This window comes from Pelobates fuscus, chromosome 2, assembly GCF_036172605.1.
Source record: "Pelobates fuscus isolate aPelFus1 chromosome 2, aPelFus1.pri, whole genome shotgun sequence".
Taxonomy (NCBI): Eukaryota; Metazoa; Chordata; class Amphibia; order Anura; family Pelobatidae; genus Pelobates; species Pelobates fuscus.
The window spans coordinates 226,985,744-227,001,863 of record NC_086318.1 but is presented as its reverse complement, the minus strand read 5'-3'; the positions used below and the strand labels follow the sequence as shown (position 1 = coordinate 227,001,863).

Below are 16,120 nucleotides of genomic sequence, written 5' to 3'. Positions count from 1 at the left end.
ACGTGTTCCAGGTATGTTCAAGATATCCAACGGGATATATTGACTTTCTGTCCTACTATCCGTTTTCATCAGTGTTACATCTATAAGTGAATTAGCAAAGAACAAGTTGCGATACCACAATTATCAGTTGTATTTGTTATATATTATCATAATTGTTATCCTAACATGTCCATTAAATTGAGCCACTTCACCTGATACTCATAAAAGCCACTATGGTTTAGTTAACTGTTTCTATAACTATGTTTTGATCATTCGGGGCAATTCACTACTGATATATTCAGCTGTTGGTTGGCTTCCAAACACTTGTTAGCTCAATAACAATTCTACTGCAATTATCTGTCCAATTGTTATTGTCTATGTAAACTCTATTCATCAAATATTTTGCTGGATACTGATCCTAGTTACTTAACATTTCTGGTTCTCTCATATTGCTACTCTTCCGTTGCTCCACCTATTCAAAAGAAACACACTCTCTCTCTCTCTCCAGGTCACAGGTAAGTGGTCCTTCGTTACGACAGGTATCACTCCAATCAGGGCACACAAAACCTAAATTTTCCTTGCTTATTTAATGATACATGGGCCAACAAATGCTTGACTTTTCAAGTTTGACCCATGCATGGTCCACCCTACATATACATTCTACCGCTGTCCTTCAATTACGATACAGGCTCATCTACGTCCTTTTTTGTTTACATATTCTCTGGCCAAGTATTAGTACAGCATTAACGACATTTGCTATAATTTTATTACTACAGTTTACTTTTGCCACCTCAAAACTTAATTACACAACCACAAATATATCTCATTCATTAAATCTGTCAGAACATAAATCCAGCAGACCTTCCATTATTCTGGTCACTCTCTAAGGGCTGCTTCCATGGGTTCAAGCAGGTTATGCGAACCCCAGTTCAAGACATACGCAATGCCTTTTACAGAGTCCAAGTGTATAGCCCAAGTGCTGACCAAATAACTCTAAACACCTGTGTGGTAACCTCTCTATCCACACAAATCCAAAATAGACATACATACACAATAGGTGGAGTAAAAAGCTTTTGGCAAATTAGACCACTCAGGGTGGGTAATATTACAGGCGAAACGCGTCTTGCTAAAAGAGAGCAAAAATAGACTTAGTATGACTATATATATATATATATATATATATATTTATATTAGTCAAACTCAGTGAAACTGCAGGAAGCACCTCTAGTGGTTGTCTGGTAGACATTGTAAACATTGCAAGGCCACCACACTCACACTAGGATTACACACTACTACCTGTTCATATCAGCATTTAGCTGGTACTCTCAGCTAGTCGCCACCAACCATCAGGCTAAAGGAAAACAAAGTTGTATTCTTAACACTATAGTGCCCTCTGGTCGTTGTCCCCACTTTGCACACCTCCCCCGGTACATAAAGGGTTAAAACAAAAAAATCCTTTAATCACTTAACCGATTCCAGCGCCAATGTCCTCTTTCATCGGCTGGGGTTTAATGAGCATGTGCGGCATGCAACAATGCTTTCCTGTGGGGTTTTGCTTGATAGTGCATGTCCTCATGCAGAGCGCGAGTACGCCCAGTGCCGTTTCATGTAATCAAACTCCGTAAAAAATCCAGGAAGCGCCTCTACTTGCTGTCTGGTAGACCACCACTAGAGGCAGTCTTAGTTTAGCAATGTAATCACTACACAGTTTCTCAAAAACTGCAATGTCTTACATTGCAGGACTATGAGGCATAGGGACACTGCATCCATAAAGTGTCACTCTAATGCTTCCCTATTAGCCCAAGTAGCACAGAGGAAATGGACACCTGGGCACTCTCATTTTGTATTAAAACAGATTTACTGAATAGAAGGACAGCGCCACAGGAATCCAGACACTTCAATGACATGAAGTAGTTACAGTACCTACAGTGTCCCTTTAACTAGAACAGTTAAGGATGGTCCATATTGCTTTTCATAACTTGTGTTTTGGCAATGAATATTTTGTACAGAGATAAACCTTTTGCAAAAGAAGCAAATTTGATCATACAAAAATTATCAACTGTAATTATGATCCGCCTCAAAATACCTAGTAATACAAAAACTATATATATTTTGTTTGCAGGCAAAAAAATAAAATAAAAAAAATAGGAGTCTATTCATTTTAATGTGAAATGCAGTAAAGATAGAACCGGTCAAATAAAAACACAACACTAATAAATAGTCAATGTTTTTCCTATTTGTATAGTCAAGATATTTTCCACATACTGTGCAAATATATTAGCCATTTGTGAGATTGTCAAACAATGTTTTGTTTAAAACAAAACCAATATCTTATCTTTTAAGTGGTCATTGAGGTTTAATAAGTTAATGCAGGGAACACCAACTGCTTCTTTTGAACTACACTTCCCATAATACTTTGTCGGATTGGTATCCCCTTGGTGTGCATACCCCAAAAACACATATGTTAAACAACAATCACAAGAAGAGGAGGACTTCTTTTTATTAAAATTTAAAAATAATAATAATAAATAAATAAATAAAAACCTGTCTCATATACAGCCACTGATCAATGCCAATTACAACGTTTTTAATTAAGGGCTTTGTTTAGGGCTGGGAACTGTAACTGTTGAGAGGCTAAAAATAACTAAATAGCTCTTTATGTTTTATTATTCTTCAGCAAGGCATTCACTTATTACAAAGGATTGGCCAGCCCAAACTACACTGAACTCCACTGACAATAAATACAATGAATCCAACTGATTGTACTTTCAGGATCGAAAAACAGCACATTTACCTCAGAAAATAAATCGTTTTCATGGGAATAGGAGATGGGTGGGTAACCTGCATTGGGTGGGTAGTCTACATTAAGCTCTGCAGGGCTGAGGGACTTTGGGATAGGGATCTGTTGTACATTAAATGTAACAGCAGGTTCTATCTTACCAAGTACACAGCCTTCCACTTGCTTGATTTCTTCTTCTTGCTCTGATGAGCCGCCCTTGTTGGTTCCTCTGAGATGTCCAGAGTATTCAGCATAGGTTCTGCTTGCATCTCACTGTCTGTGGCCCCCTTACTGCCTTCCATGATGCAGTCTGCCAATTAATGATTGTAGCACACTGGCTGCAAACACTTTCCCTGAGCAGATAAACACTGCCTCCTGTCACGCCTGCTTCCTGGATCAGATCCATGCACATGCTACACTCTGCAACATGTCACAGCGCACTCAGAGTGTTTCTAATGTTCTTAGTAATGGATTTGTTTGATGGATTTTAAAGTAAAAGTAACAAATGCATTGTTCTTCTCCACTATTTCAAACATCAGCAAGTGGTAAAATAATTACAACTTTCCTGTGTTGAAATAGTTTCTAACTGTCCTTTGAAAATAAATAGACAGAAATGTATTTAAGGAAAAAAGTATATCATTTGTATGAAATAATTTTATGATCCATTGATCTATTAATAAAAAACTGCTGATTACGAAATCCTTCTGAACAAGATCTCTAACACAGTTGAAAGTGACTATAATGAGTCAGCATGTTTTGATGATTTTTTTTTTTTTTTTTTAAAAGAGGAAATCACTTGGGATACAGTTTCCTTTGATCATCATTATGATGGACAGAACATTGCTGAGCAATCAGGGTTGTTAACTACAGTGAGCAATCAAAGTAAATTTTATGGCAAGACAGGAGGCTTCATATTTTCTTTAACCTTCTTTACTGAACCTCCCAGCAGCAAAGAAATAGTTAAACATATAGAGGAAAAATCAACACATCAGAACACATCTTAGCATATTTTAGTCTTTGAGACTCATCCCAACTCCTCTTTCATTGCTGCTTGCCTCCCAGGTAAGTCTATTCCAATTACAGACCTATATTTATTGTTATTAATATAGCATTATCCTTGTTAAAGGATAATATTTTAAATTACTAGATCTCCTTTTCTTACATTTTATGAGGTGATTGTGTTTATTTTTTAATTTTTATCAGACCAACCTTTTCTCTGCTCCTTTCCTTGTAATATTTACCGTATATACTCGAGTATAAGTCGACCCGAATATAAGTCGAGACCCCTAATTTTACCCAAAAAAACTGGGAAAACGTATTGACTCGAGTATAAGACTAGGGTGGGAAATGCAGCAGCTACTGGTAAATTTCTAAATAAAATTATATCCCCCCAAAATTATATTAATTGAATATTTATTTACAGTGTGTGTATATAATGCAGTGTGTGTGTGTGTGTATATATAATGCAGTGTGTGTGTGCATATAATGCAGTGTGTTTGTATGAGTGCAGTGTGTGTGTATGAATGCAGTGTGTTTGTGTGTGTGATGCAGAGTGTGTTTGTGTGTGTGATGCAGAGCCTTGGTGGGGGGTGGGCATTTTTATTTTATTTTTTAAACTATTATTTTAATATTAAATTATTATTTTTATATATATTTTATTTTTATATTATTATTATTTTTTTTAATATTATTAATATATTATTTTTATTTTATTTACATTTTTATTTATATTTTTTTCACCCCCCCTCCCTGCTTGTTAGCTGGCCAGGGAGGGGGGCTCTCATTCCCTGGTGGTCCAGTGGATGGGCTGTGCAGGAGGGGGGCTGGCAGGAAGCTGTTACTTACCTTCACAGCAGCTCCTGTCAGCTCCCTTCTCTCTCCTCCGGTCGGCTCCCACTGTAAGTCCTGCGGCCGCGCGGAGCGTTGCCACGGTAACACGTGACAACGCTCTGACCCCGCGGCTCTCGCAAGACTTGTAGAGGGAGCTGACCGGAGGAGAGAGAAGGGAGCTGACAGGAGCTGCTGTGAAGGTAAGTAACAGCTCGCTGCCAGCCCCCAACAGGACCGCCGGGCTTGTAATGAGCCCAGCGGTCCTGGTCTATATTATTGCAATGTAAGTTGCCAAATACAGACATTAACTCGAGTATAAGACGAGTGGGTGTATTTCAGCACAAATTTCTGTCTTTCATTGTGTACCTGTAATTTAAACTATCAGTTTTTTACTTTTTGCAGCGTCCTTGCTATGTGGCTGCGGCCTGTCATCACTCACACCCGCACTCTATCCGTAACTGCCCTTACCGTACTAGATAGACGTGAAAGCCCGCCCTCCTCCACGCATTTTTCATTTGTCGATTTGACTCACCCGGCTGAAGAAGCCACGATTCTAGTGACGAAAAGCCTTCCGGATTTTGCAAACTTATGCTCTTTTTATTTGTTATTTTAAAAAGTTTATTAATACATTTTGAAGTTTTATTCATTGATCCTGGTTCCCAGCATTCGAGTCCAGAACAGAAGGGAGTGCAGTCCCTAATCTGCACAACACCTAAGAATTGAGTCATTACTGTATGACTCCAGATTTGTAAGTACCCACTTGGGATTCTTTATTTTACACTAGAAATACTACTGGCAATACTGCGCAATCGTTTGTATTTCTCATCTTCCCCAGGGAATAAGATCTATACCGACAATAGGGGTGGGTCGCCTAAACGGACCCGGAGACGATTCAAACCAGTGCTGGGTCTATAGCTCTCCGTTTATGAATGTATACACACTATAATTGAAATTGATTACCTTATTGTGTATGATCTACACTATGTTGAATTATTTTTTATAGGTTCTTGTATATATTGAATATATCAGAAAAGTCCACCTCCTAACTAAGTGTGTTCGCCTCCATGCTAAAACTAAAAAGGTGATTAACCCCTTAAGACCGCAGCCAAATGTACAAGTTGTGATCCAAAAAAACGTAAACAAAACCTGGCATTTGCGCTATATGTCTGTCCAATCATAATTCACCTCTTTCATATTAAATGCACCCCCCATTATTATATATCATTTTATTCAGGGGAAACGGGGCTTTCGTTTAACATCAAATATTTAGGTATGGAACATAATTTAATATGAAAAAAATATTTAAAAAATGGGAGAAAATAAGAATTTTTTAAATTTTTTTAGTTCTACGTGACATTCTAACTGTGAATGTCATAATACTGTTTGCTTTTACTGCAATACAATACACATATTTGTATTCAGCGATGTCTCGCGTGTAAAACAGTACCCCCTATGTACAGGTTTTATGGTGTTTTGGGAAGTTACAGGGTCAAATATAGCATGTTACATATTTCAGTTTTTTTACATTGAAATTCGCCAGATTGGTTACGTTGCCTTTGAGACCATATGGTAGCCCAGAAATAAGAATTACCCCCATGATGGCATACCATTTGCAAAAGTAGACAACCTAAGGTATTGCAAATTGAGTATGTCCAGTCTTTTTTAGTAGCCACTTGGTCACAAACACTGGCCAAAGTTAGTGTTAATATTTGAAAATGCAAAAAACTAATTTGAACGCAAATTTTGGCCAGTGTTTGTGACTAAGTGGCTACTAAAAAAACTGAACATACCCTATTTGCAATACCCTGGGTTGTCTACTATTGCAAATGGTATGCCATCATGGGGATAATTTTAATTCCTGGGCTACCATACGGTCTCAAAGGCAACCTGGCGAATTTTAATGTGAAAAAACTGAAACGCAAACCTTATATTTGACTCTGTAACTTTTGAAAACACCATAAAACCTGTACATGAGGGGTACTGTTATACTCAGGAGACTTCGCTGAACACAAATATTAGTGTTTCAAAACAGTAAAACGTATCACAACAATTATATCGTCAGTGTAAGTGCCATTTGTGTGTGAAAAATGCAAAAAATGTCACTGTCACTGACGATATCGTCGTTGTAATATATTTTACTGTTTTGAAACACTAATATTTGTGTTCAGCGAAGTCTTCCGAGTAAAACAGTACCCCCCATGTACAGGTTTCATGGTGTCTTGGAAAGTTACAGAGTTAAATATAGTGCTAGACAATGTAATTCCCTGAACTTTTGGCCTGGGTTGGCAGGCAGGTCCTGCAAATTGTAATTAATAAAATGACCTAATTATATAAAATTATTACATAAATATATGCGTAGAATTATTATATATATATATATGTGTGTATATATATATATGTGTGTATATATATGTATATATTTTTTTTAATTATTTTTATTTATATATAGGTATATACATAGTGATATATACGTATATACTTATGTATATAGATATATATATTATTTCGTTCTACATGTATTTTGATATCAATATATATATATATTAATTTTAAAATACAGTTAGAACGAAATTACGCATGTTTATATATTTTTTATCTATTCTTTTTTATTATTTTTTTATTATTTTTTAATTTATTTTTTAACGTTTTTATATATTTATTTATTTTTTATTATATATAAATATATATATAATGAAAATTATATATATATTTAATCAATATCATTGTACGTGTATTTTGATATTAATATATATATATAATTATGTATATATTAATATTAAAATACACGTAGACAGTGTATGCATATTTATGTGTATGTGTGTATATATATACTTAGATCATATATATAATAAATATATATATGATCTAAGTATATATAATTTATTTTTACACTGTTTTAACATTTTTTATTTTTTTTTCAGACAGCAGGGGGAGTACCTGTCATTACAGGCACTCCCCCTGCTGGCAATGCCTTGGACGGCTATGCCGTCCATGTGATCGCGGGGTCCTCGCAAGGACCTCGCGATCACATGGCCCTGGGCGGCTGAAGAGGACGCAGGGGGACTCCCTGGGCTCCCAGGTAAGTCCCCCATACCGCGATCGCCGGCGTGGGATCGCCGGCGACCGGGTAAGTACATAAGATCGCAGGACGTACTATGCCGTCCTGCGGCTTTTAGAGCCACCAAAATAAGGACGGCATAGTACGTCCTGCGGTCTTAAGGGGTTAATGAATTTTGTAACTATATCTAAAGCGCTACATCCTTTTCTTGATTTGCCTCTTGTGAGAGCTGTTCCTGCTACGCTCTCTGGACTAAGAGAGGTCTACCCACTGGAAGCTGGATCCTGGTCTTAAGTCCAGGGTGGGTAGGAGACGGTGAGACCCCAACCAAGCTGCGGCGGTTCATGGGGTTTACAGTAGTTATGGTGCTCCAGTGCAGTGGTTATGGTACTAGGAAGCATCGATTGAAGGAGGTACACGGCCGGGGTGCAAGACGGTCTGTCACATCTGCATATTACGATCAACAGATTTTGCTGACGGACGAGGTCCGGTTCGAACTGAACTGATGGCTTCACCATATGGATGCATGGCATGTGAGAGCCATATTCGGTTCACAACCAGATTATATCCTAGAGTCAGATGCCAGCCTTCTTGGCTGGGATGTGGCATGTTCCGATCTCTCTCTATGGGAGGTCATTGGTCCCCTTCAGAACGTGCACTGCACATCAATTGTCTTGATTTGATTGCCAGTTCATTTGTGATTCGCAGCTTCACAAAGGACACTTACAATTGTTCCCTAGTGCTAAGGATGAAAAACATATCAGCTGTTCAATACGTGAATCACCTAGGGGGATCTCGTTCCAAGTTACTCTAAGACCTCACAAAAGACATATACCAATTTTGTCTGTACATGAACATCTCTCTTCGAGCAGAGTATCTGCCTAGTTCCGACAAACTAGTTGCAGATTGGTTCTCTTGAAACTAGAAAGACTCCAGCGACTGGCAACTGGACCCACAGGTTTTTTTTTTTTTTTATTGTCTCCATCTACTTTGGGGTCCCTTCAACCTTGACCTATTTGCGTCTCAGCTGAATTGCCAGACAGACTCTTTTTTTTTTTTTTTTTTTTTAGTTGCCTGCTTACATGCTTACTCCCATCAGCCTCAGCCAATGCAATAACTTCAGGCTAGCCAGCCACCCTCCTGGACACAAAGGTAAGCTAACAGAAGGGTGGCGGCAAATCTAAGTGTGACATGTGTGTCAGATTGTATGTATATATGAGTGTCAGTGTGTATATCTGAGTTTGCCAATGTGTGTATCTGTGTGTATGCACCAGTGTGTGTCAGTATGTGTGTTTCAGTGTGTATGTGCCAGTGTGTGTATGTGCTGTACATGTGTGTTTTGGGAGGGGGGGGGGTGAGTGCATGGGGGAGGGGGGCAGTATCTTGTGATGCCACCTCCCTGAAATACATTTCTGCATGTTGGGATGTTTGTATATCTCTCTTACTCATCTGCTGCCAACATGCAACAGGACATTTTACCTATCTACCTACCTGCCCTAGGTAAGAGTGTCCGCTTGCATTGTGGCACCTAGGGGACAAACAAGAAACATATAGCTGCCCCCATTGAAAGCCCATTCCTGGAATAAGTTTTGTAGATTTTTATGGCCTCTGGTCCATGGATGGGGGCTATTATAGTTATATGGGGTATATAGTATCCCTCTGCCCCTACCCAAGGGCACAGAGAAGCCTCACAATTAGTGATGTCCCGAACGGTTCGCAGGTGAATAGTTCCTGGCGAACATAGCGTGTTCGCGTTCGCCATGGACGGCCAACATATGTGATGTTCGGTCCGCCCCCTATTTTTTTTTTTTTTGTGGCCAAATTTACTAATACTAAGTAAAAATTACTTAGTATTAGTAAATTGTGCCCCTACTCACAATACCGCGAGTAGGGGCATGTCTATTAAACAGTGAGCAGCCTGGGTGGGGGCCCTACATACCAATAGGGGGGGGACCTATTGTCCTCCCCCCGGCCCCCACCCCTGAGCGGCGGGTGGGGGCCCTAAATACCAATAGGGGGGGGACCTATTGTTCCCCCCCCCGGCCCCAACCCCTGAGCGGTGGGTGGGGGCCCTAAAATTAACAATAAGGGGGGGGACCTATTGTCCCCCCCAGCCCCCACCCCTGAGCGGTGGGTGGGGGCCCTAAAATTAACAATAAGGGGGGACCTACTGTCTCCCCCGGCCCCCACCCCTGAGCGGTGGGTGGGGGGCCTAAAATTAACAATAACGGGGGGACCCTAGTCACCCCTCCCCCCCCAAAAAAAAGTATCGCCCTACCTACCCCCCTCACCCTAAAAATAATGAGGGGGACCTTTAACCCCTTAAGGACACATGACATGTGTGACATGTCATGATTCCATTTTATTCCAGAAGTTTGGTCCTTAAGGGGTTAACTAAAAACCTGTAAAAAAAAAAGAAAAAAATTAGATAAAAACAATTTACCATTCAATGTTTTCTTTCTTCTACAATCTTCTTTTTTCAGCCCCCCAAAAGGCAAAATAAAAACCCATAATAACTGACGCAATAAAAAAAATAAAAAAAACGAGGGCGCAAAAAATAAAATCCATGTTCACCCATGGAGGGCTCCGCGCAGACTGAGCTCTGCAGGGCGGGGGAAGGCTTATAAAGCCTTGCCACGCCCTGCAATTAGGCTAAGAACACTCTGATTGGCTGGTTTAAGGCAATCAGAGTGCTCTTTGTCATTTTACACAGCGTGGGAAAATTCCAAAGAACTTTCCCACGCTGTGTAAAATGACACAGAGCAGTGTGATTGGATGGCTTGAAATCCATCCAATCACAGTGCTCTGTGTCATTTTACACAGCGTGGGAAAGTTAAATTTTCCCACGCTGTGTAAAATGACACAGAGCACTGTGATTGGACACACACACTGTCACAGTCACACACGATTACTTACAGACAGTAGGCTGGAGGAGGACTGGATTCCCTGAAGCCTGTGGAGAGGCAGGGACAACAGCGGGTAAGGGCCCTATCAAGCACCGCCCCCACTGCCAGTTTGGCTCCGCCCCCGATTTTTAATTAGCACCGCCCCCAATCTACCTCCATGCGGCCAGTTCAGCTGCTCTTAGCATGTGTGAGCTGTTCTGGCCGCACGGCACCCTATCTACCGTGGGGCACTGTGCGGCCACAGCCCACACAGCCCCCTCCAGCCCGACAGACCAGGGTCATGGCACCCCCTACCCAGTGGCACCCGGGGCGGACCGCCCCCTCCGCCACCCCCTAGTACGCCACTGGTGACAGCCCTTAGGGGTATTTAACCCCTTAACGACATAGGACGGTTCAGGACCGTCATCGGCATTTTTGCGTTGCCGACCGATGATGGCCCTAATGGTCCAATGTACTTACCGATCGCCGTTGTTCCCCCGTCGGCGATCGCCGTTGGTCCCGCTGTGGGGAGACTGCCTGAAGCCCAGGCAGTCTCCCTGCGGCGGATTAGGACCCCTGTGGCCATGTGATCACTTAACAGAGTGATCACATGGTCACAGTAGGTGTCCTAGTGTCTCCCTGCTAGTGTAAAATCATAAAAAAAAATAATGTAAATGTTAAAAATAAAAATAGTGACCTTTATGGGCAAAGCAACACAGTCCTCTAGGGTAACAGGCATAGAACAACAGTCTCTTGTGCAAAAATGGTGTGGTTTATTTAGAGCGTGCACAAAATCCATACAGCAATCAGTTTGTTCAAAAACTGCAGCACAACAGAAAGGAAAATCTACAAACAAAATCCTAGCTCAAATTTGAGCACTAACTAAACCTAAAGTAATGTCCCTTACTAACCAGGGTAATAAACTACACAAACCAACAAAAATAAACATTGGTTTCACCAACCTTTAGCACTTTGTTTGGTGCTGCTCTGCACAGACCTGCTATCTCTGCAGGTCAGATTGTATCTCTCTCCTTTCTGCTCTGAGACCTGCTAATTAAAGCCTCAGCAGTTGCTAATTGGGCAGGTGAATGAGTATAGACTATGGAGGATTCTGGGTCCTAGATACCTTCCTTCTATTACCCTCCCATCGACTCTGTCACAATATATATATGATATATAGACATATATACATATATATATATATTTATATATAATATATATCTATATATCATATATAATGTCATACTAAGTGTATTTTTTATATTAATATGTATATATAAATGTAGAAATACACTTATAATTAAATTACACACGTGTGTGTCTATATATATATATAATAACTATATATATATATTGTGTATGTAACGGATCGACGGGCACCCCGACTGGGTACCTCCATTGAAGGATGCTCCTAGCGCTTCCTGAGGACTCCAAGCACTGCAGCAGACACCACAACCACTGAACCGGAGAAGCATACGAATGCTCTCAAGCATGTGAATGCTGTAAACCGCTGAACAGAAATAGCATACAATCAGCTTACACTCCTGGCAATCAGCATACAATCCAATTCCCCCAATAACGAGACGACACTTCGTTTTTAGGTCAAGCAGAACTGACTGTACTGGCACATACAGCCTCTTTTATTCACAATACACAAACATAGTACTGCCCACAGGGTTTTGAAATACAACCAATCAATCCGTACAATACACACAGACACTCCCACACAAAATCCTCCCCTCTGCCTGTGATATGATTACTGAACACAATGGTTAATATAATTACCACAGGCAGAGAAATACAGTATTATAAAACATATCACAGGGACCTCAAAACATGCAATAACCCTATAAAGTATGTCCTCGGAACCGGGGGGTCTGGGTGAACCACATATCCAAAATTCACCCATATCCGTTCAGTAGTTTGGAAGATACAGTTCAATGCAGATTCCGCAGAACATATACAGGCTATATGAAAAATAATTACTGTATAATGTGTCCCCTGTTGTATAATTTAAAACTACTGCACGATGTCTTTGTGCACCAAATACCAGCGAGATGGCACCGTGTAGAAAAGTCCAAACAGTGTCTGTGAGTTAAAATGGCCGCCATCCATTGTTCTCACCATGTGCTTCATCCATTGTTCTCACCATGTGCCTCTGATACATGAAATGGTGGCCACCCAGTAACTCCACAGTATGTCCCCAGATGGTTCTTAAAGGGCCAGCAGCAGCATAATAAAATACAATATGCCCAAATACTGTATTTAAAGGGCCAAATCTCCCAGGGGCCATAGTTAGCAGACAGGACGCAGGCAAACAGGTTTATCCAATGCCTAGTGGCATTATTATTCTAAAATACAAATAATAAGTAAATTAAATTAAATTTTTTACAAATAATAATAAAAAATTAAAAACAAATTATATCTATAAAATTTTATTCTAACTGTATTTTGATATTAAAAAATATATATATATTTATATCAAAATGCACTTAGAATTAAATTGTATATATAAATAAATAAAAATAATATGAAATATTCATTTGTCCATATACAAAATTACATAAATAATTATATAAATATACACGTAGACTTCAAATATATAAATATGCATATATATTTAAATTCTACGTGCGTATTTATGTAATATTTTTACATAATTAAGCAATTTTATTAATTGCAATTTGAGAGACCTGCCTGCCAACCCAGGCCGAAATTCCAGAGAATTTAATTTGCTAGCATTGTAATTTACCCTGTAACTTTCTATGACACCCTAAAAACTGTACATGGGGGGTACCGTTTTACTCGTGAGACTTTGCTGAACACAAATATTAGTGATTCAAAACAGTAAAACCTATCACAGCAATGATATTGTCAGTGAAAGTGACTTTTTTTTCGAATTTTTCACACACAGCACTTTTACTCATGATATAATTGTTGTGATAAGTTTTCCTGTTTTTAAACACTAATATTTGTGTTCAGCAAAGTCTCCCGAGTATAACAGTACCCCCCATGTACAGATTTTATAGCGTTTTTGAACTTTACAGGGTCAAATATATGGGTCAAATATTTTTACATTGAAAATGGCCAGGTTGGTTACGTTGCCTTTGAGAGCGTATGGTAGCCCAGGAATGAGAATTACCCCCATGATGGCATACCATTTGCAAAAGAAGACAACCCAAGGTATTGCAAATGGGGTATGTCCAGTCTTTTTTAGTAGCCACTTAGTAACAAACACTGGCCAAAATTAGCATTCAATTTAGTTTTTTACTTTTTTCACACACAAACAAATATGAACGCTAACTTTGGCCAGTGTTTGCGACTAGGTGGCTACTAAAAAAGACTGGACATACCCCATATTAAATACCCTGGGTTGTCTACTTTAAAAAAAAAAAATGTACAGGTGGGGTGTTCTTCAGATATTTTTGACAGATAATAGTGTTACAATGTCACTATTGATAAATTTGAAAAAATGTATGTTTTGAAACCGCAATATCCTACTTGTTCCTATAGCCCTATAACTTGCAAAAAAAAAAAAAAAAAAGCAAAACAGCATGTAAACACTTGGTATTTTAAAACTCAGAACAAATTTTTTTTTTTTTTTTTTTTAATTCTTTATTTTTGTTTGTGCATAAGATTAACAGGCGATTATGTACTGCCACAATAGCTGGTACCATCGATTTCGCAAACACTCTGAAACATATGGCATTAAAGACATAGCACTTTTTTTTTTTTGAAAACAAAAAGAACAAAACAAAAGACAAAACAGTTATACCTAGAAGGTACGATCGTACACCTAGAAAGTATATGAGTGACAGCATTATTTGAGTCACCGGTAAGTTGCGCCCAATAGTCTAGGCTAACGGTCATGCTAGGTACTTGCTGTACAGGCCGTGGCTATATAGTCTTAGTTTCGCGTCTGAGTTTGCAGTGACGTTATTTTTCGCGTATATGATGAACATGTTTCTATGAGTGCCACACCTGAGTATATCAGCTTGTTTAATAACGGTCGCTAAGAAGGTTGGCAACTGTGTGCAATGCCTAGTGTGATAATGACGGTGCGTCTAGCAATCGTGGTGATCTGAGTTTGTGCTCTGTGTGGGTGAGGTCGTGGTCCTCACACGGGAGTGGGAGGGTAAACATATAAAACGTAGAAGTGTGGGCCAACTAAGGTCCCGCTTTGTGTGGCCTCTCGCTTTATGTCTGCTTCACATGGCACTTGCATATATGGTCGCTATAGTAAGTGAACAGTCAGCCCCCTAGCTGTCGGCAGAGTCAGGGCAGAGATGAGTTAGTGCCAGCTAGGTGAGTGGGACCCCATATGCGGGTAGCCAACATTACTTGCAGCAAAGAGTTAAGCTGAACCATTAAAATAAAAATTTTAGTCTAAACATGAAAATAAAATATAATATAACAGTCTCAGAACTGTGCAGTTTAGGTTCACCGCAAAAGATTGAGCAAATTGTCCCCTGGAGCTGGCTGGCTGGCTATCTATAGCATTGCTGGTGGCACCTCCAGCAGGCTCTGATCTTCGGATTCTGGTTGCCTAGTGTCTGGGGTCTTAGGTGGCTGTAGCTGTACCGGTTGCGCTGCCTCTCTCCCGAGGGATGAAGGGGATGATCTTCGCCGGATCCCAGCTCCTTGTTGCTGCTGTTTGCCCCGGTAGGTCAGCTGCCCGTGGGTAACCTGGTGGCAGGCCCAATGTGCGGAGCAGGGCGGGCGCTCCTTGGAGGTCTGATATGGTGTGGACCGTATCGTTGTGTAGTACCTGCAATATATGTTGAGGGCGCCAACGGTATTTAATTTGGTGAGCCCTGAGCTGTGTGGTGAGCGGCTGTAGGGACCTGCGCCATTGTAGGGTGTCCCCTGATAGGTCCATGTAGAAGGATAAGTCCATGTTTTCAAATTTGTATATGGCTTCCCCCTTTAGGGCTGTGAGGATCGCCATTTTGTCCGCTGAGGTCTTGAATCGCACCACCAGGTCTCTGGGGGCTTTGGCCGGCGCTCTCCGGGGTTTAGGGGACCGGAAGGCCGCTTCAATGTTGTTGTGTTTGGCCTGTTTAGCTGTTAGTAAGGCACCCACAAGCCTTCTCAGGAAGTGCGGTATCTCCTCCGTGGGGACATCCTCCGCCACACCGCGGATCTTTATATTGTTGCGGCGTCAGTAATCCTCTATTGCCGCGAAGCGGTGCTCCATTTTGGCTTGATGTATTTTGAGCGTTTTTATTTCTTGTCTGAGCTCCGTGAGTTCCTGCGTGTGTCGTGAGGAAGTTGTTTCTGTCGCTTCAATGCGGCCTACCAGGCCCGTGAGATCTGCTCTCAGTTGGGCCACGTCTGCCTGCAGCGTCTTCTGCAAGTCCCCCAGCATGGTTTTTAGCAGTGCCGCCGTCACCGGCCCCCCATCATCCGGGTTTGTTCGCGGCTGAGGAGGTTTCCCAGGTAGTGGGCTGACAGCTCTCTCCTCCGGGTAAAAATCCTCCGAGGAGTCTGAGTAGCCATCACTTTCAGCGGCTATTTTGGGACCAGAAAAAGAGAAAAAACCAAAGGTACAAAATAATATGAAAGATACAAAAAGTAATGTGAATCACC

General features: G+C 40.5%; 1 protein-coding gene across 1 annotated transcript in view; it reads right to left on the bottom strand.

The window, feature by feature from the left end:
* Positions 1-3,098, bottom strand: part of ENPP1 (ectonucleotide pyrophosphatase/phosphodiesterase 1) — a 143,254-nt gene extending 140,156 nt beyond the window's left edge. Inside the window, exon 1 of the mRNA XM_063443235.1 lies at positions 2,920-3,098. Within this exon, the coding sequence (XP_063299305.1) occupies positions 2,920-3,060 (141 nt within the window). The 5' untranslated portion in view covers positions 3,061-3,098. The remainder of the gene's footprint in view (positions 1-2,919) is intronic.
* Positions 3,099-16,120: the final 13,022 nt, after the last annotated feature.